General features: G+C 44.0%; 1 protein-coding gene across 1 annotated transcript in view; it reads left to right on the forward strand.

Moving 5' to 3' along the window:
• Positions 1–1,212: 1,212 nt before the first annotated feature.
• The window catches only part of LOC308290862 (collagen alpha-1(XX) chain-like), a gene marked incomplete at both ends in the record, with an annotated part of 91,859 nt that continues 66,192 nt past the window's right edge, over positions 1,213–26,879 (forward strand). Inside the window, 8 exons of the mRNA XM_080732774.1 lie at positions 1,213–1,327; positions 4,616–4,720; positions 8,058–8,201; positions 10,631–10,858; positions 14,007–14,189; positions 25,069–25,236; positions 26,043–26,162; positions 26,575–26,739. Of these exons, the coding sequence (XP_080588900.1) occupies positions 1,213–1,327; positions 4,616–4,720; positions 8,058–8,201; positions 10,631–10,858; positions 14,007–14,189; positions 25,069–25,236; positions 26,043–26,162; positions 26,575–26,739 (1,228 nt within the window). The remainder of the gene's footprint in view (positions 1,328–4,615; positions 4,721–8,057; positions 8,202–10,630; positions 10,859–14,006; positions 14,190–25,068; positions 25,237–26,042; positions 26,163–26,574; positions 26,740–26,879) is intronic.

Below are 26,879 nucleotides of genomic sequence, written 5' to 3' on the forward strand. Positions count from 1 at the left end.
AGTTGTGTATGCCAACATCTATTAAACAGTTCACAATTTAGGCATTTATCAGACAATTTTATCCAGAGCAACTTACAAAGTGGAAGATCAGATTTGAACGCTTATTATGCATTCTCCACCTTATTCTAACCCCCCTTTTGCCTTGTTTTCTTTTCTTCGTTTTTAGCCATTTTTTATTTGACACCGACTGTATAATATGAAATAGGGCTTAAGTGGAGCACAGAGTTCAAACCATAGCACCTATACATTCTGTCCAAACCCTGTGTCACTGTGCTTTGTTAAGTGTTAGCATTATGGCCCTTGAGGGAGGTGTGTCATTGTTATGGCCTCTTGAAGTGCTGTGTGAGTGTTTATATTAGGACCCAGTGTGTATCATTAGCCATGTGTAGTTGGAGGGTCCCTGTAATGGAGTCGAGCGCTGGAGCACCTGCACTCTGAGTCAGCCATAAAAAGGTTCCCATGGGAAAAGGTGTCCGGCACTTATACAGCGTCTGTCAGGTGAAAACATCATAACTCCAGTAATGGCGGTGGGCTTTCTTGATTTATGTTTTAAAAGATCGTGAACTGTAACCCTTTTGTGAGTCTTTAAGTATTTGGTACCACCGCTATATAATCTGTGAAATATACTGTACATATCTAGAGCCATTTCACAGACACGTCAGACAGAGAGTAATCCCTGAAAAGTGTACATCCTGCCAATTGGCAATTTTTGTCAGTGTAGTTTTGTTTTGTAGATTTTCCTTTGGTTTGGTTTACTTTGTTATCTTGTATTTGAGTGAGACAGAGGTATAACATACTGTATAAATTAATTGTGTATTATTATTACAGACATTGGCTCAGACAACATTCCCAGGCAAACTTCTGTATAGTTGCTTCTATATATTTGCTTCTGACTATATATGCTTTTATCACAATTTTACAACAGCGATAGTTATGATTAATTTATATGTCATCATACAATGGTGGCCCATGTCAAAAATAGCTGATCTACAAGCTCACAATGCGTCACATAGAACCACATTGTGAACACCTTGGTACAACAAGTGTATCAGGCTTTACAAGGCTTTGCTGGACTCATTGACCTAAAACTCAATACCTAGAAAACTACTAGCACTGGTTAGTTCTAGGGGCAACTCTGAAACACAATGTAAGCTGTCTCTTATGGTGTAATTATCTAATGTTTCTTCCAGGCCACAGGCTCCAGTCACCACCATGCCTCCACATCTCCTTTATTCATTTTCATCTTCATCAGCATCATCACCATTCTCACCGATGCTACTTTGCCTGGTCACTGTCCTGCTGCTAGCCTCTGGGGTCCACGGACAAGGTACCACACTTATCATCTTCGTTTGCATCCATTCGTCCGTCGTATAGCATGAACATAATACATAACGTTACACCACTTTAGTATTCCCATTGATACAAATGAGCGAGTGTGTTCAGAAATACTCTCTCAGAGTGAAGGGGTCCTCTCTGGTCGTTCAAACATTCTGCGTGGTCGTAGCGTCTTCATTCGGAAATTCTGAGCGCTGTGCTCTGGGAGCACTCAGAGTGCACTCTGACCACACTGAGTGAAAAGGGAGAGATCTCGCTATTTCTACGTGTCATTATTTCGACTAAGGGTTAGGGGTAGGATTAGGGTTAGGTTTTAGGGTTAGGTTTAGGTTTAGGCATAGTTTTACTGAGGTTAGGGTTAGGTTTAGGCATAGTGGTTAACATCCCACCAGGTTAGCATTCACCAGTGTCGGCAGGTTAGCATTTCACCAGGTTAACATTCAACCACGCTGAGCAAATGTTATGTCGAAATATCGACACACTCCCAGTGAAAAGCAGGTTTGTCCTGAGCATCTGAACAAAACAGGTTGTAATCATGTTTATACTGAGGGTGAATTAATGTTCATTTGAATTCAATGTAAAAGATGAAAATGGCAACGTTAGTTAATGAGGGGAATGTTTGTAAATGAACTGAGAGCGTCAGAGCGATCTATGTATGACGTCAAAGCCAGTGCAGGCTGAAATCGTGTAGCGCAGATTCTTACATTTCCGAATGTGCCATAAGTTAATTTATTTTGTTGGCATTTGTATTATTTGGTTGTTTCTGCTGTGAAAATGAAAGGCTTGCCTTGTGGCAATTCTATCTAGTTAACTGTGCAGAAAAAAAAACACCCTACCATCTCCCACCCTCCTTCACTAACAAATCCAATATATTGTACCTCATTACCTCCACATAACACCAGGGCCAAAAGTATAGTTTCTTATCTTCATAATGTGTTCTGATACAGTAGGTACAGGGTTAACGTTCGGAGGCACACACGTAATTGTTGATCACAGAAGGAAAACTGATGTGTATTTAACGATTCCTCCTGAAGTAAAACATAATGACCACTGCCAGCTGCTGCTCTTGGCTCACACAGCACTGAGGAGAGGATCTGTGCCATGTCTGTCTGTCTGTCTGTCTGTCTGTCTGTCTGTCTGTCTGTCTGTCTGTCTGTCTGTCTGTCTGTCTGTCTGGCACAGTGTCTGCTGTTGTTGTTACTGGGTGCATGGAGGCCTTGACCTCAGTTGAAATCCCACTAGACCACGTCTGATCCTCTGCCAGGCACTGAAGAGGATGCAGAGCCTTTTTATAGGCCCCTCGCCTAGCACACACACACACACACACACACACACACACACACACACACACACACACACACACATACCACACACACACACACACACACACACACACACATGCGCGGGCTCACAGCAGTCAGAGACAGTGCCGTTGAGTCCTGAGGGTCAACAGAGAGAAGCTGAAGTAGTGTGATTCATGTTTGCGTCGTCTCCTCTGCTTGTCCTCCTTTCCTTCCGCTGTGCCTCCTGCCCCAGCCTCCCTCTCCCTCCCCCCCCCCCCCCCCCACCCATCCAACAAAACCCCCACATACATACTGTAGCACTGTGGGGGTCCTCTGACTTGACCTCTGACCCCGCCATCCTGTCCCCAACCCCAATACAGCTTCCTGTCCCCGTTTTCTTGCCCCAGACGAGAGAGGACAGGGCAGGCTTTGATGGGCATGGTGGGGGGGGGGGGGGGGGGGGGGGGGGGGCAGCTGGATGGAGCGATGGATGGAGGGCCGGAGGACAGACACATGAAAGACGGCGCTTGTTGGGAAAACCCCTGTCGGAAAAGATGTAAATGAGCAAAAAACAAGAGGCGGGTTTGATGCTAGGGAGAAGAAAGTGACAGGAATGGAGAGGACTGGAGAATATTTTAGAACCATAGCAAAGAAAAGAAACAAAAGCCTGCTCATCAGACATTTTATTTGATCTCTGTGTAGCCTATAGCAGGGGTCTTCAACAGGGGGTCCCTGACCCCTAGGGGCTCTTCAGAGTTACTGCAGGGGGTCCTCCAAATCTTTGTGTGATAGAAACCTATTTTTTTTTATATTAACCGCATGAACCCTAGTGTCCAAAGTCGGAGAACTTTAGCCAAAAATAGCAGATCTACAAGCTCACAACGCCTCGTGCTGCGAGCCACAGAGAGCTTGTAGATCGGTGATTTTCGGCAAAGAGGTTTAGTGTAGAGGGGGAAAAGAGCAGAATAAGTACAAGTGAAAGGTCAAGTTTATTAATTAGTATTGGCGGTTCAAGTGGTTAAATATCTGAAAACACAAATTGACATGAATCCAAAATACACTGATGATTGTACTGTCAAAAAAATTAAACTACATGAAAAGGTCGTGGGGGTCCCTGCTTCATCTCTCTCTCAGCTAAGGGGTCCTTGGCCTGAAAACATTGAAGACCCCTGGCGTATAGGATTGCCATACCTTCCTCTGGCCTTCTGTGGTTCTAAAACCCTGACTAGCCAACACACGCACACACACATCTGGCACGCATGCATGCACACACAGACAACTACATTACCCACTGGTTCTCACCTCCAGGGGTCCTTGAAGGGGTTCCCCAGCAAAATTAAGAACAGGTAAAACACTTAAGGCTTATTTTATTTGCGATTCGGAAATAGCTTCTGGCTCATGCCGGGTGGTATTCTGACATGCTGTGAGCTTGTCGATCTGTTCTTTTTTAAACATATTTTGAGAAATCTTGAGAAATCTTCTCTTATCAAATCAAGTCAAATCAAACTTGTTTCTAAAGCACATTAAAACAACCAAGATTGGTCCTATCAATAAAGGCATAAAAGCCCCCTTTAAGATAAAAGCAGTAAGCTGTAAGCAAGTCAATTTTTAAAAAGCCTTGGAAGATGTGGAAGGACAGGCTGTTCCAGATTCTGGGGCCAGCACAGGTGCGTCTTGTCTTTTCATGCTAGTTCAGGGCTCTTGTGGGGGTCCAAGGCATTCTTCAACTCTTCAACTCTTTTGAAATTGGGGTCCGTCGCCAAATAGATCAATTTGGCGGCCCTTGACATGAAAGTCTTAGAGAACCGCTAGTGTAACATACAGTACACACACATATGCACACTAACACAATTACCTCACCTACACACACACCAATGCACACCCTTAACAAGTCTCTCTCTGTGTCTCTCTGTGTCTCTCTGTGTGTCTCTCTCTCTCTCTCTCTCTCTCTCTCTCTCTCTCTCTCTCTCTCTCTCTCTATCTTACATGTACTGTAGGTCGTCTGAAGCTGACAGTGTTGTCGGAGGATAGACTGCAGATGAAATGGAAGGAAGCTGATGGACCAGTTCAGGGCTACAAGGTCCGAGTGAGACCTATCTCAGGTGAGACAGACATGAAGTGATGTGTTGTCAGGATGTGGCTCGTTAAATGGGTATACTATTCCTCAGTGTTGATTCAGGCCTATTTTTGTTGACTGTTATAGTACTATAGTAAAATCATCAGTGCTGGTTTAACTCAAGATGTTACAAATGGAACCAAATGAACCCTTAGGTCCAAGGTACACTCTCTGAATTAAATGAACGCTAAGGATTTATTTTACTGTGTAGATTAGGGAGTGAAAAGAGAGAACAGACATGCACATCTCCATCCCAAGTTTGGACAGGTGCTGAGCGACGATTCGACGAACACCATAAGAATCTGTAAACTGATTTATTCATTCATTTTTAAGGACATGACATGCATATTGATTTCAATTATTTTCAAGGCGGACATCCTTGTTTTCTTCCTTTCCTTTCCTTTTTCTTTTTAGACTTTAAACATTCTTGTTTCCCCCGTGATAAGGATGGCACACTAAAATAAGCCACCATGGGAGTCAATTATAATAATTATGTAATTATTATAAGCATCCAGAAACACTTTATTTTGAACTGAGGCATTTTCCCAGATCCTGCTTTTAGTGACAAGACCAGCTGTATAATGGCAAAGCAATTTTTTTCTTTTTTCTTTTTTTAAAACATTTTACACATTTCTCCATGGTGCATAGTATGGAGTAAAATGTAATGAGACCATTGATAATACAGTGCAGGAATTCAAATGGAAATTAGAGGCACTTATGGCTGGTCAAATGGAGCAGTATACTATAAAAACCACATGGTGTTGAAATGACTTGTCCTGACAACAGCTTGAATCCTGCTTCCCCACCATGGTTCCCATTTCAATTATGTAGACCTTCACAGCCTGCTAATAGTGCAGACTTTAGTGAGACAGACAAAGAACTTAATTCAATTTGTTGTTTATAGTCGAGGTAAAAGTCTGGGTTTCCGAGGCTATTAGTCGAGGTTGTTTGTCATTAACTGTGTCACGCAAAAATAGAAAATCTACACTTCAAAATTCCCAGCAATGCGATGCATTGTGAATTTGTAGATTTGCTATGTTCAGCTATAATGCCCAAAATATGGACGCCAGGTTGAAAGTGGTTAAAATGCCACTTTTTCTCTTTCATTGCAGTTAAAAGGACTTTGTTTACCCATTTTCTACTGTATTCAATCCCTCGCCACCTCCCACACCTCTCTCCTTCGTTCTCACCCTGACTTTGTTTTCTCTCTTCTTGTCATCCTCTTATCTCCTCCATGCTTTGCAACCCCCCGACCTACGGTGCGTCTAGGCTGGCCTGAGGGAGAAAGGGAGAGAGAGAGAGAAGCTTTGTAAATGGAGCTGGGGAGATGTTCAGAGGATGTGGTGTAGAAGAAATAAAAACTGAGGCATGGCGTATGAAGTTATTGTAACACCTTCGATCTGGAAGTGAAGTTGGCAGTGTGTTGAGAATGCGAGAGACGGGGAGGGGGTAGCGAGTGGGTGAACTGAGAGAGTGATAAGAAGAGATGGAATGTCTGCAGGGTAGAGAGGAAGCCAGGCAAGGGAGCAGACGGTGGGTGAAGGAGGGATTACACTGACTGAGTAACGCTTGGTTTATACTTAGTTGTGCGACACAATGTGCGACCAAGTATAAAACAGGCATTAGTGAGACATCCCTGTCTTAAGGCTGAAGAACAAAGCATGCCTGGAACAATGGCTCTTTCTGATGTTTTGCCTGCTGCTGCAAGCGCACACCTGGCTGGTCACAGCCAGGGTGTGTGTGTGTGTGTGTGTGTGTGTGTGTGTGTGTGTGTGTGTGTGTGTGTGTGTGTGTGTGTGTGTGTGTGTGTGTGTGTGTGTGTGTGTGTGTGTGTGTGTGTGTGTGTGTGTGTGTGTGGCTGCAACTACCAGTTGTCTTCGCGATCATTCGGTCGATTACCTTTTCCATGAAGCGCATAATTGAGAAACACGTTTTTATATTAAAATACTTTTTGAGCGGTGCTCCTGGAAGGAGCTAAGCTCCAACATCTGTTTTTTTCCGGGCTCTGAAGCGTGGCTTACATCTGGCCTACTGTACATCTTGGCACAAAGCGTTCAACGTTTGTTGTACGGCCTGGTCTTCTACATAAACAATACACATCTATTGGCGAATAGCGACAAAGCGCTGAACCGGAAGTTTACAGAATGCATTGGAGTCTATGAGGGAAAAAGTGACATTTCGAGTTACATGAACCACGTGACCGGCGCTCTTTCTGACCCCGTATTGGCAGAACTCTCTAATACAAGGCTCTGGGCCAGGGTCACATTGGCCAAGCATAATAAATAGCACTGCTCACTTCATACTAGGTTTGATTTTTTTACGGCTTGAACAAGCAATATATGGTGTTTTAGTGCCTTTATCCAAAGCTCTTGGCTGTGCATTATGGAGGAAATGTATGTAATGGAGAGATTTACACATCTCAGACTCAGGATACAGAAAGAGTTGTTTCTCGAAAAATGGGAAAAATGGACTGAATACACGACCCGGAAGAATGACACCACGTAGGACATTCACACACACACACACACACACACACACACACACACACACACACACACACACACACACACACACACACACACACACACACACACACACACACACACACACACACACTGACAGCAGAGGAAACCCTGCAAGGTACCAACAACCCAGCTCATCAGGAGCAGTTAAAGGTTCAGTGTCATGTTCAATGACACTTCAACACAAACCCAGGGGGAGCCAGGGATCGAACCGGGAACTTATAGCTCTACCACCTGCAGGTTGACACCTTGCCTGGTTTCCTCTGCTGTCAGTGTGTGTGAATGTAATGCATACATACATGCACCCAGCACCCACGCACGCAGGCATGCACACACGCACGCACGCACGCACGCACGCACGCACGCACGCACGCACGCACGCACGCACGCACGCACACACACACACACACACACACACACACACACACACACACACACACACACAGATAGCTTCATTACAATAAATCATCGTTGTCGGGTGGAAACCTTGTATGTCCAAAACCATTTGTTTTGTATTTATAATTTTTAAAATGATTTAAACTAGTGAAAACAGCCAATCTACAAGCACACAATGCCTCGCGGGCTTTACTTTGATGATGAAGCAAAGCTTTACTTTGCGAAAGAATTTACAAATTTGAAACTTGGAGATACGCGGTTTCTGCCCGACAGTGACGAAATCCTCATTTGCTTCACGGAAACACAAGTTATAAAATATATCAAAACTCACTTCCCCAGTCGTTCCCCCTTTTCTCTTCCCAGCAGTGATTTCTCTTCCATAACGGTGCTCTTCGTGTTCCCCAGAAGTGCCACAGCCAGAGCTGATGCTGACCACCACGCGGGGCCGGGCCACGGTGGCAGGACTGGACCCCAGCCAGGAGTACGCCCTGCAGGTCCTAGTGCTCAACGGAACCATGGAGAGACTCCTCGCCAAGAGACGCTTCACCAGTAAGAGACAGGAAGAGATGAATGGAGATGTGGAGAGATAAACGCCAGATTTATAGTCACACGGCATAATTAGACGATCTACAAGCTCACAATGCATCGGTTGTGAGGTTGTATATCAGCTAGTTTAGGCGCGTGACACATTGTACCATAGAGTACAACTTAAGCATTAGAGAGTTGGAAGAGAGGAAATGTCCATGACAGGAGTATCAAATGGATCTTCCAGAGTTAAATTAACTGTGTATACAGCTCCGGGAGGCTGCAGCAGAGCCTAGGACTAGGTGAAGGAAGTACATGCAATAAAAAATATCTGTCTTCAGGCCCTGCGTCTGCCAGAGAATGTCCAACAACCTGACTCCCCTGTGTTCCCCTAAAGCTGCACAACTGATAACCTATAGAACCTGCAGAACATCATGGAATCTGTGGAATTCTCCTGGTATGACCAGATCTGGCTGAAAATAATGTGTGAAGAAAATAAATTATAATGAAAAAAGTAATTGAAAGAAACACAGCCCCTCACGTATTAGAAGGACGATATCAGTCACCAGAACCAAGGAATCTAAGATGGTTAAAATGGAGTTTGAAGTTACAATGGATTTGTATAGAAATAAAAATGAATATCAAATATCTAAATACTGAATCAAGCAACTTAAATACTGTCTGGGGTGCTCACAAAAGCCTGGGTAGACAATATAATTACCCCAAACATGTTTGAAAGTGAAATATCCCTAAAGGCTAAGCGTATATACCGGTAGACAGAATGTGTGACATTTGCCACAGATTGTGTTTTAACCACGCTAAACCTGGGCAAATTTAGGTAAACATTTTCAAAAGTTTTCAAAATGCTGGTGGGAGGTTGTAGACCTCGGTTCACTATTTGCTGATAGTGTGTTGATAAATTGTAGCTGAAGGATGAAAACGAGAAAAGACAAATTGTTGCTTTGTCATGTGTATATTATGACAAAGCCTTCAGTTTGGGGATCAGCATTCCAGAAGGGATTCTGTTAATCCGATGCCCTCATTGTCCCACAGGCTCACCCCCAGTAAATGTCAATCTGTGGTTCTAGTCTAGTTATAATGTATAACAACAAGAATCAACCAACTCAAGTTGATAATCTCTCTATTGTTTTGATTTGATTTGTGATCACCTTCCTTTGCATTTGACATGTTGTTTTTAATGTATTCTTTCCCCGCGTTTACTGCTGAGCATGTGTGAAGCATTCCTGCCGATACTTGCAAGGCCGACCAATGATAGTAGGTTACTGTGTCGTGTGGAGCCCGGTGAGCGTGTGCGGGCAGGTCAGAAAATCGTGTTGACTTAAAAGCTGGCTGTCATTCAGAAATGATGGCAGTCTGGGAATTCCTTCCTTTTCTGTGTTCTCCCTTTAGTTTAATACCCTCCGGGATCGCTTGCTATTTTCACAGAAATGTTATCCTAAATTTCCCTATGCCCCAGGCAGTGATGGAATGATACAGAATCTCGTATGCAGGTAAAAAGAGAATTGGGGTGTATTTCATAACTCTTGTGCTTCTTGTGAACTTGCCTAAACAAAAACGAAGGAAAAAGATAAATCACTGGACATTCTTTCCTTAAGCTACTTTGATCGTAGGTGCCCTCGTGTCAACTCACACAGGGCCCACATTACTATAGAGACCAGCTTCTTGTACTGCATCACACAGAGCAAAATGTGTTCAAATGCACAACACTTTAAATTTCTGTCTTGATTTATACATTTCCTGAATGCATCAGAATCAGAATCGGAAACAATGTATTGCCAAATGCATCACAAGGACACACAGGAATTATTTATGATGTTGCAACACAGTTTAACATATAAAAATCACACCCAATGTGAAGTGAGCGGTGGTCATAACGTCTTCAGACTAGGATTTGAGTCTAGGATGTACAGGCTATGCTACACACACATTTTACTATGGCAAAACGCTGAGGAAAAAGGCTACAGACACACGCACAGCCACTCTATGGAGCGGTATGCTACACACACACATTTTACTATGGCAAAACGCTGAGGAAAAAGGCTACAGACACACGCACAGCCACTCTATGGAGTGGTTTACCACCGCTCAAAAACATAGACAGAACAATAACCCATAATAAAATATACAGTAACATACAGTACATATCCTGTTCAGTAAAATACCATCATCAAATATTGTAAACATTTGGGATTTCAACTGGAAAACTGATCTGTGTTTCTTCATTACTGAAACATCCTCCTTGATGATTGGCTGACAACATTTTATTTTACAAGATTTCTTGTGGCCAATGGGCTGGCTGTCATCTTCTCCCCCTTGCTGACGTTGGCCTAGACAGGGTTTGATGTACCTGTACAAAAGATGTAACAATAACGTACAACCGTGAACCTTGAACGTTGAACCTACACTCCCCCTTCTCCTTCCAACCTCTCCAGTCGAGGGTCTGCGTGAGGAGGAGTTGGTCCGCAGTGGTAGCCGCGAACAGCGGAAGAAGGTGTTGCCGGGCGGATCAGGGTCAGGGGACCTGGATGACGTAACCGAAGCACTGCTGGGCATTCCAACTGTTCTCTACCAGGACCCCACAACCAGCACCCCCACAACTACTGCACCTACTACTACATCTTCTACTACTACTGCTACTACTACTACTACTGCCACGACAGGTAGGGAACTGGCAAGCTTTTAACAGCTGTTTTTATCATTTTGTTCCTCCCCCATTTAGTCGTTGCCAATTCCCCATTCCTGCCTGATGCTGCCAACCCGACTGTTGGTCTGAGGAGGGTGTAGAGTAGACAATGACATGCCTCTTCTAACACTCCAGCAGCGATAGTGGTTTTCCTGGGTGTGTACAAAACGTCTGAAACCTCACATTTTGTACATGCCTACTAGTAGTCCATGACTACTTCAGACCACAATGACCTTCTGATAGGTTACTGCTTCATCTCGTCGTAAACCTCAGCAAACGTTGAACTTTCCTCAACTTCTTCACACCGCTTTTTGCTGCCACCACCTCCTGCCGCAGCTAGGTTGCTTCGCCATTAGACAATGGATGTAAACATGCCGGTTTCTCAGAACACGAAAGCAGACTATACCGGTTACATGGATTCTTAATCCAGAGCGATTTACAATGTAAAGGTAATACATCAATACAATAAGCAAGGTAATACATCAATACATCAACATCAATACATCAACTGCATAGAAATATCAATCTAGGCAAAATAAAGTAGGTAGACTGAGCACCTAATCAGTAAAAAGGTTTATATAAAACCAACAAAAATGCTATCTAGCTTTCATGTATGGTCATTGGGGGTAGGCGAGTGCTATGGGCTTAGGTGGAGTCTGAAGAGGACAGTCTTCAGGCCATGGCGGAAGCTAGGGAGTGAGTCTGTTGTTCTAAGTGCAACAGGGAGTTTATTCCACAGTTTGGGGGCCACAAGGGCAAATTGTCTAGGATGAGTGGATTTTTGGCCTGGGGTTTTTAGCGAGGGTTATGTCAGCATCCCTGTGTTAGCTGATCTGAGTGAACGGGTGGGGTTGTAAGGGTTGATCAGGCTTTGGAGGTATGGAGGTGCCATCATTGGTAACACCTTTGAATGAAGTGAGAAGAGACCCAACTTCTCTCCAATATGGCTGCTGTGCATACACTGTTAACCACTTAAACCCTATATACTGTTTACTGTACTTCATTGGCCGGTGTCCCCAGGGGTCTACATTAGGTACCTGTGTACATTATGTACCTGTACAAAAGACAAAAGAAGTAACAATAAAGTACAACCTAGAACCTTGAACCTTCCTTTTTTACCCTCTACACCAAATCTTTTTACCTAAAATAGCCAATCTACGTCGCACTGCAACAACTTGTGCGCTTTTAGATCTGCTATTTTTGCTAATGTTCGCCACAGAATAGGGATGTTAGGGTTCATGTGCTTAAACCTGTGCCTCTGAGGTGGTGGCTAGTGGGCCCACTTTTGTGTGTGCTTATGAATGTTTGAGGTATAGGGACAGACACTATGTTTGAACTGTTAAAGACGTTGTAGGCACTCTACTCCCAATCTGGCTAGCCATCGTCAAGGAAAAGTTTGTCGCTCTTTTCACTTGCAGCAATGCAGAAGTCTGTAATCGAGAGACTACTCTACTCCTAACAAGGCCCCTTAGCTGTTCTGAAAGAAAGAAAAGAAGAAGAAAAAAGTATTGTATTGGGTCTTATTACTTTATTAAACTCATTGAGGCTGTACTTGATTCATTCTGCAATAATGGTGTTATTAAATATTGTTTGATGTATAGCTGTAAAATCTACAGTTGCAGTTTGATATATATTTGTTTAGATAAGAATTGTGTTGGTTCAAATTAACTTAATTACATCTGGCAGTTCTGAGGGTAATTACTTTTTCTCTTTATACTCTTAATGTCTCACTTGGTGATTTCAGCTGCCCAAGAAAAACAACACATCTGACATGTTCTGCTTGTGAGGTACAGGTTAATGAGTACCTTTTAGTTGACAACTTTTCGATCCACAGTGGATTGAAATGTTTTGTAATGAAGTACCTTTTACCAGCTTTGGAGTGCAGGCTCTACCTTTTTAAACTGAAGCCTCTTTAGCCTGGCACCCACCAGTCGATGTGCGTTAGCTAAGTTCCCTTTGAAGACACCTTTTTATTTTTGTCATGAAGGAACCAGCATACCAGTCGTGGTATAATTGTATACGTGAGTTTGCTCACTATTATGTGTGTGTGTGTGTGTGTGTGTGTGTGTGTGTGAGTTGCTAAACATAATTTAACAACTCAACTAGCTCCAACACATCCCCATCGTGGGCTAAAGATGGTATTTCTGTGTGCTATCTGTCATTATCACCTTGTATGTGGGTGACGGCACTCACACGCACGTACGCGCGCGCGCACACACACACACACACACACACACACACACACACACACACACACACACACACACACACACACACACACACACACACACCATAATGACAGCAGGGTGGTGGGTCATGAGACTCATGACCCAAGAAGGGTTGTGAGTGTCAGGAAGAAGGGTTGTGAGTGTCAGGATCCAGGCTTCCAATCCAGGCAAACACAATGGCTGCTCAGATCTTTCAGATCTATTAAGCCTCTATCATAGTCCAAGGTGAAGAGCTATCACCTCACCGCAGTGTAGTTTTCTAGCTATCACCTAAATATGATAGTTTATATGTGGCGAGAGAGTTTATGTTACCTAGGCGATAGCTAGAAAACTACTCTGCGGTGAGGTGACTATTTCATGTTGATGGATTTAAAAGGAAAAAAGAAGAAAAAAAGACCTCTGTTACAATTAGAAGTCCGGAACAAAATGTATTTGAGTAAAAGCACAAAGGTATTGCCATCAAAATGTACTTAAAGTACTAAAAGTACAATGATCATTATGCATGCAGAATGTCCAATTTCAGGTTCTCAAATGTATAAAAATCTTTTGAAAATAGACGATCTACAAGCTCACAATGCGATGCGACGCATTGTGAGCTTGTATTTTCAAATGGCTGAATCAAATGGCCGAATTTGAATGGTTAATGTATGTTTTATAATAATAATCAAAATCAACAAAGTCTACAAAATCTACAAAGTTTTCAAATAAACGCAATGGAGTAAAAGTACAATATTTGGATCAGAGATGTAGCGGAGTAAAAGTAAAAGTATTGGAAATGGGAAATACTCGAGTAAAGTACCAAAACCAAAACATTTTACTTAAGTACAGTACTTAAGTAAATGTACTTAGTTACTTTACAACACTGAGTATAACACACAGACCTGTCTGTGGTTGTAGAACCTGTGACGACAGAATCCAGCACCCGGTCCTCTGAAGTTGCTACGGAGAAACCCCAGAAGGACAAGAGGAAGAGGAAGAAGGAGAAAGACAGGGGACGCAGCAAGGCAGACAGCAACCAGGACGAACAGGGGACGACCCAGGACAAACCCAGAAAGACACTCCCCACTCAGCCCGTCACAGGTAACCCCCCTACCCTGCCCTCTGCGCTGTGCAAACCAAAACATACACAATAAAATCTTCTGTGGTCTTTTAACTCTGAGAGTGTATAAATCAGGGGTCTTCAACAGGGGGTCCGGGACCAGAGTTACTACAGGGGGGCCACCAAATCCTTGTGTGATAGTATAATTATTTTACATGAACAATTGAAGGGAACTTCAGCCAAAAATAGCTGATCTACAAGCTGCGAGGCGTTGAGAGCTTGTAGATCGGCTATTTTAGGCAAATAGGTTTGGTGTAGATGTGAAAAAGAGCAGTCCAAGTACAGAGTGAAAAGTCAAGTTTACTAAATATTGACGATTTATGATTTTAAGTGTCAAACAAGCCTAATTTATCTATGAAATTGATGAGAATCTCCATCACACATTTATACAATATGTAGAGGGGGTCCCTGCTACATCTCTGATCTCTCTCTCTACTAAGGGGTCCTTGACCTGAAAACGTTGATGAACCCTGGTATAAATGGAACCAAATGGACCGTTACGGGTCTATCACGGTTAAAAATGTATACATTAACTAAGAATGCTACTGTGGTCTTTTTACTGTGTATTGCATGACTGCACTGGACAGTGAATTGGGATAGATCTCCCGTCGTTTTACAGCAATTGTAGACAATTATGTATGACAAAAGAGACAAAACCCTGAATGACATTTCCAATGCAACACAAAATTAGCAGCCACTAACCGACTGTCCACTCAAATTTGTTAAAAAAAAGTGTAAGAATTGTTGAAACATCAGCTCTGTGAAACCATAATTGTGAACCAAAATGAAAAGAAACAGATGGCACCAGATAAATTATATCAGGGGTCATCAACGTTTTCAGGCCAAGGACCCCTTAGTTGAGAGAGAGATGAAGCAGGGACCCCCACAAGCTTTTCATATATTCCATATAGTTTCACTGTTTGACAGCATCAGTGTATTTTGGATTCATGTTAATGTGTGTTTTCAGATATTTAACCACTTGAACCGTCAATACTTAATACACTTGACCTTTCACTGTACTTAGTCTGCTCTTTTTCCCCTCCAAAGCTGGTGTTGTGAGCTTGTACTGTAGATCGGCAATTTTTGTCTAAAGTTCTCAGAATATGGACATGAGGTTTCAAGTGGTTAATATAAAAAAGGAGAAAAAAAAGTTTCTATCACACAAAGATTGGAGGACCCCCTATAGTAACTCTGAGGAACCCATAGGGGTCCCGGACCCCCTGTTGAAGACCCCTGCAGTATAAGGTAGAGATATGCACATTGAACCATTGCAGATGTGCTAATTACATTGTATTAACATATTCTACCATACACATTGGTTAATGTACCATTTCAATCATTACAATAAGTTCTGGATTGCTGCTTTAATCCGCCCTTCAAGCTAGAAGATAGAATGTAAAGGAAAGCTAGTTTCCGGACACTGGTCCAGTGATCATCATCCGCTTGATTTATACTTGGAAAATAGCAGATCTACAAGCCATCAACGCAATGCGCATGTCACGATGCGAGCTTGTAGATCTGCTAACTTTGGAAGTAGGAATTAAGCATAAGTGTTGGTTTGAGATGTGATGACAGTGTTTGGAGAAGGGAGGGACAGGTAAAGGAAAGGATAATCACAGAGCCCCTATACGCCTGCAAGGCACATGTGTTCTCTTTCTGCTGCTTGTAAACCTACAGTATGGTGTGTACACACGCACGCACACAAACACACACACACACACACACACACACACACACACTATGGCGGCTTTTCCGTGCCAGCTAAGCGAAGCGACGCATGTGTGGCAAATGGCTTTTTGTTTACATATGCGTGCGTGCATGCATGCGTTAGTTCTGCTCCAGTGGCACTCCGGGGCACACGTTGCGCTGCATCAAAGCGTCTGGACGCATCGCGTCTTTACACGATGGTTCCGCGAAGGTACGCGTGACATGTCATGTAAAAAAAAAAAAAAAAAAAATTCTCAGATTTTTTTTTTTTTTTTACAGAATTTAATTCTGTAAATGTACAGTGATTCTTATATCAATGGTTTAATTGTATTCGTTTTAAGCAGTAACTCATTCCAGTTCAAATACAGACCAAACCATTCAATTCTATGCCATTGCCATCCACTATTGTTGCCTGTTTAACAATGCAGATCTAAGAGTTTAAATATATTTTACTCTGTTGTGAGTAAAAATTAATCTGATTATTATAGAAGAGGGCTTTGCACATAAAGAGTGCTGCTGCATTATATCCTATATAAATTATATGAAGAAGTAATCCATTATTTGGGGTGACGACAACCAGAATGCAGAATAGACTATCATTAGTTGGCTGAGAATAATGCCACAATGTTTTAAATGATCTAATGTAACTTTGAGAAGCGCAGAGCTGGTCAGAGTCCAATCAGACCATCTGCAGGAGCGCTAATTGGGTTGACTCGTTGACCTAGGCCGACCTATGCAATGACAGTAGGCCTATTAATTCATTTATCAAAATATCAAAATTCATTCAATTTGTCCACACATCCAGTGTGGAAGACAGACAGACAGACAGACAGACAGACAGACAGACAGACAGACAGACAGACAGACAGACAGACAGACAGACAGATTTCATTTTCCCATTGCACATGCATATAGAGAACGTCAAGTCAGTCAGTTTCAGCACCACAGCCCCTCATCACACAGATAGACAGCTGTTAAAAGTGGTTGCACATAAACAGAAATAGGCCTCTAATATTTGACAATTTGGCCAATGTTTAATTTGTCACGGTTAAGGTATGTCCTCACCGGCGAATTAGCGAAAGCGACGTGAATAAAGGTCTCTATCTCTCTCTCTCTCTCTCTCTCTCTCTCTCTCTCTCTCTCTCTCTCTCTCTCTCTCTCTCATGATATGTATATGTTACAGTATGTTCAAGAAACCAGTAAAAGTTGTCAAGGAGCACTCGTTTTGACGTTCACCACACACTAATCACCACCAGATGGCGACGTCAGCCACTGGATAAGAGAGTTACGTCACGCTTTGAACTCGCCGCAGACCGGAAGTGTTTACTCTTTATTTACTAGCCTAGCCTAGCCTAGCCTAGCCTAGCCTAGCCTAGCCTAGCCTAGCCTAGCCATTAGCTCCATTGTAGTCACTTGGACAGGGCGTTTAACGTGCGCTTGCCCAGGCCTTACGGCCTGGGCATAAATATAACGATTGCATTCACCACGGCTTCGTAACTCGCGCGGCGCTCCGCCGGCCGCGCGGCCCTGGCCCGCTCTTCGCGGCCACTCGCGCCTGCGGCGCTCGGGGGCGAAGAGCAGGACCAAGGTCCGCTGGCCTTCGCGCCGCTTGGGGCTTCGTGGACCCAGGGGGGCCTCGTAACTCGTTTGGGCTTCGTGGATACAGGGGGGCTTCGGTAGCCGCTCGCAGTGTCGTGGACAATAGAGCGGCGCACCGCCTGGAGTACGTTGTTGTGGCGACCGCTTGCTCCGCCCCGTGCCGCATCTCGAGTGCTCCGCGTCTCGAATGTGCTGTTTCTCCAATATCCGGTGACATATACATTGTATAGGCCTAGGCCTATATGTGATGTTCTGTCATGACAAACAGCCTTCTTTTTTTTCCAATACTCTCCAATACTTCTGAACATTTGGAATCAGTTTTGAAAGAAGATCTGACACTGTCATGACAGCGCTTCTGCCTATACGCTGATGCATGTGTGAATGAATAGCCTTAATCAGTCAAGCAACGAAACATTCCCTGGTTAAATTAAAGTATATAAATAGGCTAAACAAATAAAATAAACAGCATTTGTTATTTTAGTCCGTAACACAGCACTTTTCTTTGTATGAATCAACACTTATTCGTTCAGTTTAATAGTCCCAAAAATCCAGCGCTGGGCGCAAGGCCGCGCCGGGAGGCCCCACCGCCGCAGGGCGCTCGCTCAGAGACAGAGACACCTCGTCAACCTCGTCCTCTCCCTCGTCAGCTCTGTGCTCATTTTGCCACTCTGCAAACTCGTTGTCTGCATTTTGGGCCGGAGGAGCGGCAGCAGCAGCATCCTCATCCTCTCCATCTGGTCTTGGTGCAACAGGCACATATATTTGTATTTTTTTTTTCCCCCTCAAGCCCGACCCAGCCCAAAGCCCGACATGTGCGTGACAAATTGAGCCCGGCCCGGCCCGCGCCGCGCCGACCCGTCGGGTCCCGTCGGGCTCGGGCTGAAATTCTAAGCTCTTGTGTGCAGGCTGCTGCCTCAGTAGGCCTATGCACTCCAGCCGACAAGTGTGTGACTGCATGCCCTGGTTCTGCTGCTGCTCACTGTGCACTCTTGTGACGTTGTTTTAGGCAGAAACAGTTGTCTGATTTTCACAGTAAAAAGATGAGTCCAATTACCAGTAGCCTACTTTCCTTCTACTCCACTACACTTCGGATCCTTTTGTAAGGTGTTGTAGCCTATTCATTTTAAGCTCTAACTCATTCATGAACACAAGGGTCCATTTGGTTTCATCTTATGTTCTAAATAAAATAAAGGTTAACGTCAGTCTTGCCTGACTTTCATGAGGGCAGAGGTATAGGCCTACTTTTTTTTTTTTCTTCTCGGTGATATACACGGCAGCACGTCATTACTTTCTTTCTGACAGTGGATTTCAACCAGTGGTCCGGGGCCCCCCAGTGGTTCTTGAGGGGGTGCCAGGTGTCTGTCTGTCTGTCTGTCTGTCTGTCTGTCTGTCTGTCTGTCTGTCTGTCTGTCTGTCTGTCTGTATATATAAAGATATTGGCGAAGCATACGTTGTGCCTCGACCGTTAAAATGTTTAATTGGCCGGTAATTATAAAGTCCACCGGACACTGTGACCGGCTGGGAAAATGTCTCCCTTATATCATTTGGCTCCCTTTAGGCTATTTTATCAGATTTAAGCCTATTATTCTTATTATTATTTGGTTAAAGTAGTAGGCTACAACCATTAAAACAACATCATCATTTTTGTATCATGATCTGTCAGCATGGTTTAAATCCCGAAGGGTGAGCGTGCTGCGCTTCTTCTGTGCTGTGCGCTGTTAAAATCAGCCTATTCGTCGTACGATGGTGACGCGCGTTGAAAATATCAGAGCTACAAGCTCACAACTCGTCGCAATTCGCCACGCTATGAGCTTGTATATCTGCTATAGATACGCAACACGGGGCGAGCTGCCTGCAGCTCTAGCGCTTGTCCCAAATCAGCGCTGTCTTGTTCGCTGGAGACCCTGCAGAGTCGGGGTTTACCAGTGGCGTCAGTTCAGCAAAAGCTAAGGTATGGCAACATGACTGGTGTCTTGCACGCGCGCCCTCGCGTGCGTGCAAGACACCAGTCATGTTGCCATACCTTAGCAACAGACATGATGAAAAGTACATTTTATTATTTCATCCATCCATTCATTACACATCCATTACACATGCAGTGTCAGCGTTACACTTGTCAAGCCGACATTTCATTGAATTCATAGGGTATTTATTTTTGTTCGATATGATTACAGTATATTGAGTCTACAGCAGTGGGTCTCAACCAGTGGTCCGGGGACCACCAGTGCTGTGTTGGTCCTTGAGGGGTTAGGGTTTCCATGCAGGTGATCTCCAGTTAAAATATGGAGAGTAACCAAACGGAACTATAGACCCTTAACTCTTGAGAGCGTAAAATGAAACCAAATGGACCCTGCCTGCCTTGGTTTTGTACTGCGCCGTTGGTTCGTTCTGGGCGAGCGGTTGTTTTTTGTGCAACTAAAATACTCCTGTGCACATTACATTGGCGTAGGCCTATAGGAAAAAATAAATAAAGCCAAGGAGAACTATTAACGGCGAAACACAGGCCCACGAACAAAATATTTATATAGCGAATAGGCCTATATTTGTTTAATTTCGCCGTTTTAAAGCACCATGCTGGCGAGGAGGCTGCGCAAAAAAAGTGATTGTGCTGTCAAACAATGAAACTATATGGAATCTATGAAGGTTGTGGGGATCCCTGCTTCATCTCTCTCGCCTGTGACACCACGCAAAGCGTTTCGGGGTATTCCGAGTTTTGCACGATCTGATCATCTGCTTCAAATAGGCTACCACCAGTGGTCCTTGAGGCTTGAGGTGGTCCACAATCCCCAGCTTATTAATGATGGAGTTGGACAGTTGGTAACCAAATGGACCTCGGCGCTTGCAGAGATCTCTCTCTCTCTCTCTCTCTCTCTCTCTCTCTCTCTCTCTCTCTCTCTCTCTCTCTCTCTCTCTGCTCTCACTGGGCGCAGTGGGGCAAAGTAACTAAGTAGATTTACTTATACTGTATACTCAAGTAAAATGTTGAGGTAATTATTGATACTGATTAGGCCTATTATATTATAAAACATCCATTGATCCACTTTAGCCGTACGTTTTATGCCTATATGCCTATAACAAGACAACTAAAGGAAAGAGAGAGAGGGGGAGGGGTTATTATTACCCTTATTACTATACTACTAACTAGGTAACCTCGCACACCAGGCTTTACTAACTAGGCAAGGGGCTGCCTCTCCGCTGAGCGCATGCATGCATTGCTGCGTGACAGACAGACAGACAGACAGACAGACAGACAGACAGACAGACAGACAGACAGACAGACAGACAGACAGACAGACCTGGCCCTATTGCGAAGGGCAAATGCGTTGTACAGTAGTTATCTAAACCGGAGCATGGAGGAGCTTGGAACATGCATGGTACAAAAAAAATGGCGGAATGGCAGAGAATCTATGCAGATTAGCAGTAGGCCTAAATGGTGAGGCCACATTCTCATAATATAATTCGGTTTAGTCGTGCGAATGGGAGGGGTGAAGTTGCCACATTCTTGCATATTTAATTGATACGTTTGCGCTCGCACTGCACTTTGTCATCCGAAACAAGGAATCGTCCGTGCACGTCTGTCCAGGGACATGAATGTATCCAAGCTGCATAATAATGCCTCCTCCATCTCCCTGTGTGTAACCGCAGGACCCCCGCAAGCGCCGCATTAGCCTATTTATCAGCGGTCAACGTTCGTAAACGGGCAATCAAAAAATAAAACCAGCGGCGGCGGGAGAGTCTCGCAAAATCTACCAGCAATAAACCAGACAGAAAATACTTTAGCAAGATATGAATATCTACGAAGAGGGCAACGTCTCTCTCTCTCTCTCTCTCTCTGCCCCTCGTCTTGCCCTCCGCTGGCTCACTCGCTGCGCAAAAGCGTCTCCATTTGGACATGATTTGGCACAGAGAGCAGCGCGCGCGAGCTAGGGCGAGAGACCCACACATCGGCCTATATTATATTAGCCTATAGCCTATATATGATATACAAGTGACTCCAGAAGCACTTTCCTTTCATCTAAATGTGAGCAACTCCTCACAAATAATACACTATGTGCGATGGAGGGAGGGGTGATCAGAAATTAAATCAATGAGGGGAGGAGGCGGCCAGAATGGTCAGAAATCTAATGTAACCTAACCCTAACCCAAAGCCCGATACATAATTGACAATTGGAGACCGGCCCGGCCCGAAGACCGACATTTTTCTAAACAAGCTTAATTGCAGAGTGCGTGTAGCGGCGGCCTTTTGTTTTCATTACATTTTAAATATTGGTGAAGAACAGAGACATGATACCCCTTTCCAACTGTCTTTATTCAATTGTGAAACAGGTCCCGACTCCCGAGGACAATTTAACAATGAACAATCCTTTGAGTTTGCGTTGTGCGACATTTGTGCAATTAAAATAAACAATCTCAAGTTAAGTATGTGTATAAAATATTAGAATGAATAGCCTTAATCAGTCAAGCAACGAAACATTCCCATTCCCTGGTTAAATTAAAGTATGTAAATAGGCTAAACAAATAAAATAAACAGCATTTGTTATTTTAGTCCGTAACACAGCACTTTTCTTTGTATGAATCAACACTTATTCGTTCAGTTTAATAGTCCCAAAAATCCAGCGCTGGGCGCAAGGCCGCACCGGGAGGCCGCACCGGCGAATAATCCAATCAGACAGCAAGCAGCTGAAATTAAATAAAATACATTTATAAATAAATGATAAGATCACAAGAGACCAAGATGACTACATTCTACGTTGGCCATTGGGTATATATTGCCAACAGTTAAAGGCTAGGCTGTACTCACCGATCTTATAAATTGTGATGAAGAAAATCGTTCAACGATGTCCTTCGCTCGGAGATGGTTCTGCCCGCAGCGCTGAAAACCCGTTCACTGGAACTGCTGCTGGCCGGGATGCAAAGCACAGATCTTGCCAATTTTTTTCTTTATTTATTTTTCTCAAGCCCGACCCAGCCCAAAGCCCGACATGTGCGTGACAAATTGAGCCCGGCAGGCCAGGCCGCTGCTCAGAGCTGAAGTTAACAACAAAACAAACAAATAACGAAATAAAGGTCTAAACACAACATAACTGAACAGAACTAAACAAATAATAAATAAAGCAATTTAACTGACAACTTAACCAGAAGGCAGCCATTCCGAAGGGCTCAACTTAGGAACACCAAACAAAACAAAAACAGTTAAATAAATAAATAAATAAATAAATAAATATAAATAAATTAACGAAATATGTATAGTCTCAATCAGTCAAGGATTAAAACATTTGGTTAAAATGCAAATATAAAAATGGGCAAAACAAATAAAATAACCAGCATCTGTTATTTTAGTCCATAAACACAACACACTTCTACTTAATATATTAGTCCCAACCAGCAGGGCGCAAGGCCGTGACTCATGCATGGGCTGATCTGAAAGTTACATTTCAACATCACATCATCGCCCAAATAATAATAAATAATATATTCGGAATGGCGGGGTGTTTCCAGAAAATGAAACGAAATCTATTTGGTTTCACTTTATACTCTAAAGATTTAAAAGATCCATTTGGTTAACAACTCTCCATAATTTAGCTGTGGACCACTTGGAACTTCCCCCAAGGACCAACGGTGGTCCTTGGCCAACGGTGGTCCTTGGGGGGGGGGACCACCAGGACCACCAACTCACCAAAGGACCACCGGTGGTCCTTGAGGGTCTGTATTTTATCCCAATTCAAATAGGCCTATATAAAGCAAATTTGCTACGTCAGCCAAGGAGCACAGAGAGCATGCAGCCCACAGTGGAGAGTGGAGACAGACCAACGCATGCTCGCATGAACGTCTGGATGTTTTATTTGATATACACGTCTACACACACACACGCAGGTTTAGCGCTGAGAATCAAATGGGTGGCACACATCTCACACGTGCGTTCCAGAGCAGAGCAACAAGTCAATCACGCGTACAGTTCATGGCGGCGCTGCATTTGACCGTGTCGTCTCACGCATGATGGCCACATGGCCATTAGATGTATGCGTGCGTTAACACATGCGTTCGCCACAAACGCCTACACTACGCGACCTCGCGTTCCCCTGTGAGGCACAAAAGAGAAGGCACACGGGGACGCGTGACGGCGACGTTTGCGCGTTATGATTCAAAAGCCATTTGAAAATTACAGGAGACGTTCATGCGTTCAGTACAACACAGATAAAATCGAATGCGTGCGCGCGAGTGTAGCAACGTCCATGTGGCACGATTTGCGCTCGATACACACACACACACACACACACACACACACACACACACACACACACACACACACACACACACACACGCCTACTACATGTATAATGTGTAGATGTATAAGCCTTTTACAGTTACAGATGCGCCCACACCCTCTGTTTCTTGTTTTATAGCTGTATATAAAATTATTGTTACTATGCATGTTATACAAGCTCATATACCATGGCTGTACAGTTGGTGTGTTTTATTTTTGTAGGACAGCTATATTATATAATGTTATACTGATACCTGCTCCACTGATGATCACACTCACATGTACACAGTTGTGGAAAAGTGTATTTACTGAAGTACTGTACTTAGGTAAAATGGTATTTTCTTTTAGCCAAAGCGCTTTACATAGAGTGTGCATACATTCATACACAAATGGCAGAGGAAACCATGCAACGAAGGCACCAACCTGCACATCGGGAGCAATTAGGGGTTCAGAATCTTTCACAAGGACACTTCGACACTAATTCCGGGGGAGCCCGGGATCGAACTGGGAACCTTGCGTTTCCCATCCCCCACCCCTGTGCCACTGCCTTTTGAATGCAGTTCCTTTGCTTTCTACATTGTGGTACTATACTTAAGTAAAGAGTGCTCCATCCACCACTGTCCACATCCATTTTCCACCAGCGACTTCCTACAGCAGTTTAATTATATATCTGTGTGTGTGTTATGGTGTTATGGACACATGGCCCATAGCAACATAAAAAATAACATACAAATACAAACAAAGGCAGACATAGTCCACATAAAATCATAAATCATATACAGGCTGACATGCCAATGGTTCCATAGTTTAGAGACAAACCTGACTGAACCTATTACAGGGTTAGTCAGAGAATAAAGATTATGCTGTTGGCAGAATCAGACAGCCTATACATACCGTACAATTTTACATGAGGATCCGCAGCACAGTGGAGCAGGTGGGTACAACGATACTGACAAACATTTGGCTTGCACTGCTGCATCGTGGCACTTTAAGCAGCAGTCTCATGCCATCATTATACTGTAACAAGGCCCGATGCATACTCCAATTTTAGAGCCGAATTTATTTATGTCTAAACTACAATATAACGTCATTCAGATGTTCGGTGCTGCCGAGATTTTGTGACTCCCCGAACCAAAATACACTTGTCTCTAAAAGTGGAGTATGCATTGGCATAGCCACATTAAGTTTCTGCACACTGCTCTTTCTGTAGAGTCGCCACAAGTGGGCAGTATACATAGGTGTGTTTGTGCATAGTTTTCTTGTTTATCTGTGGGTGAACGTGTTGACAGGCGGCTCCACGAGGAGGCCGTTTGAGTGCGACAGCGACGCAGCAGCTGACGTGGTGCTGCTGGTGGACGGCTCGTGGAGCATCGGGCGCACCAACTTCAGGCGGGTGCGTGACTTCCTGGAGGGCCTGGTCACCCCCTTCCACATCGGACCCGGTCACATCCAGTTTGGTGAGTTACTGCAGCAGATGTCATGTGTGGGTTTGGTGATCGTCATCCAGGGGCATACAAACTAGTACAGTAAAACCCTCAGTGTTCTTTTAACTCTGAGTGTACAGTTGGACTCTTTTCAAGTCATAAGTGGATAAATTATTGACGGCAGACAGCTGGGCGAGCGCTGGCACTTTGGCATGGGATCAACTTTGATCAAGACAATGCACAAACCTGGTTGGTTGTTTAAGTTGGCCAAAATGTGGCCAAAATGTGGTAATATTTTCCCAAATATGGAGATGATCTGACATCATAGATGTCTGATGTCATAGACCACTTGAGACTGACACAATATGTCCATATATGGGCATTCCCAGATATGGGCTTAATTTCGATGACATCAGGGATCTCCATATATGGGCATTAATTTTCCCCATTGACTTGAATGGGAAACATTTATTCACTAATATATTAATTGCCATATATGGAGCGTTACATGAGGCGTGACTGACTGACTGACTGACATGAGGCGGAAGTTTTGATTCTAACTGCTCCCTACGGCTAACTGCTCCCTACGGTCGCAACCAAAGATGGTTCTTTGGCTATTATAATTGTAGCTATCTAAGCTACATTTACCATTAACATTTTCATCACATCATTCTGAAAGAGTGTGTGTGTGTGTGTGTGTGTGTGTGTGTGTGTGTGTGTGTGTGTGTGTGTGTGTGTGTGTGTGTCTGTGTGTGTGTGTGTGTGTGTGTGTGTGTGTGTGTGTGTGTGTGTGTGTGTGTGTGTGTGTGTGCGCGTGCGTGTGTGTGTGTCGGTCCCAGCCCTGACTCAGTACAGTGGAGACCCCCGTACAGAATGGCAGCTCAACAACTTCACCACCAAAGACCAGCTACTAGAAGCTGTACGGAACTTCAGATACAAGGGGGGAAACACATTCACTGGTAAATATACTTACTGTACAGTAGTGCTTTTTCATGCAAACATTCTGCTGCTACTAATCTGTGTACGCTTGTGTGTGTGTGTGTGTGTGTGTGTGTGTGTGTGTGTGTGTGTGTGTGTGTGTGTGTGTGTGTGTGTGTGTGTGTGTGTGTGTGTGTGTGTGTGTGTGTGTGTGCGTGTGTCTCCTCTACATTTCTGGTCATTTGGGTGTGTTTGTGATTATGTTAATTTGCCCGTGTGCGTGCATGTGTCTATATTTCTGCACATTGCGCTGTTTGAGTTCCAAATACATTTGTACAAAATGAGCATGTATGATAGTGTATTGCACATACAACCGTGTAACAACATTGCTTGTGTGTGTTTGTGTGTGTGTGTGTGCGTGTGTGTGTGTGTGTGTGTGCGTGTGTCTTCCAGGCCAGGCACTGATTCACGTCATGGAGGAGAACATGAGGGCGGAGTCAGGTGCCCGGTCTGACACGCCTCTCTTCCTGGTTCTTCTGACTGACGGGAAGTCTCAGGACGACGCGGTGGCCGCCGCCAGCCGGCTGAAGAACGCCGGGGTGGAGATCATGGCTGTAGGTGAGACAGAGAGAAGGGAGACCATGGCATGAACAGTTTAACCCAGGGCTCTTCAACGTTTTCAGGCCAATGACCCCTTAGTTGAGAGAGAGATGAAGCAGGGACCCCCACAACCTTCTCATAGGTTCCATATAGTTTCA

This window comes from Nannobrachium achirus (assembly GCF_963921795.1).
Source record: "Nannobrachium achirus genome assembly, chromosome: 9".
Classification (NCBI taxonomy): Eukaryota; Metazoa; Chordata; class Actinopteri; order Myctophiformes; family Myctophidae; genus Nannobrachium; species Nannobrachium achirus.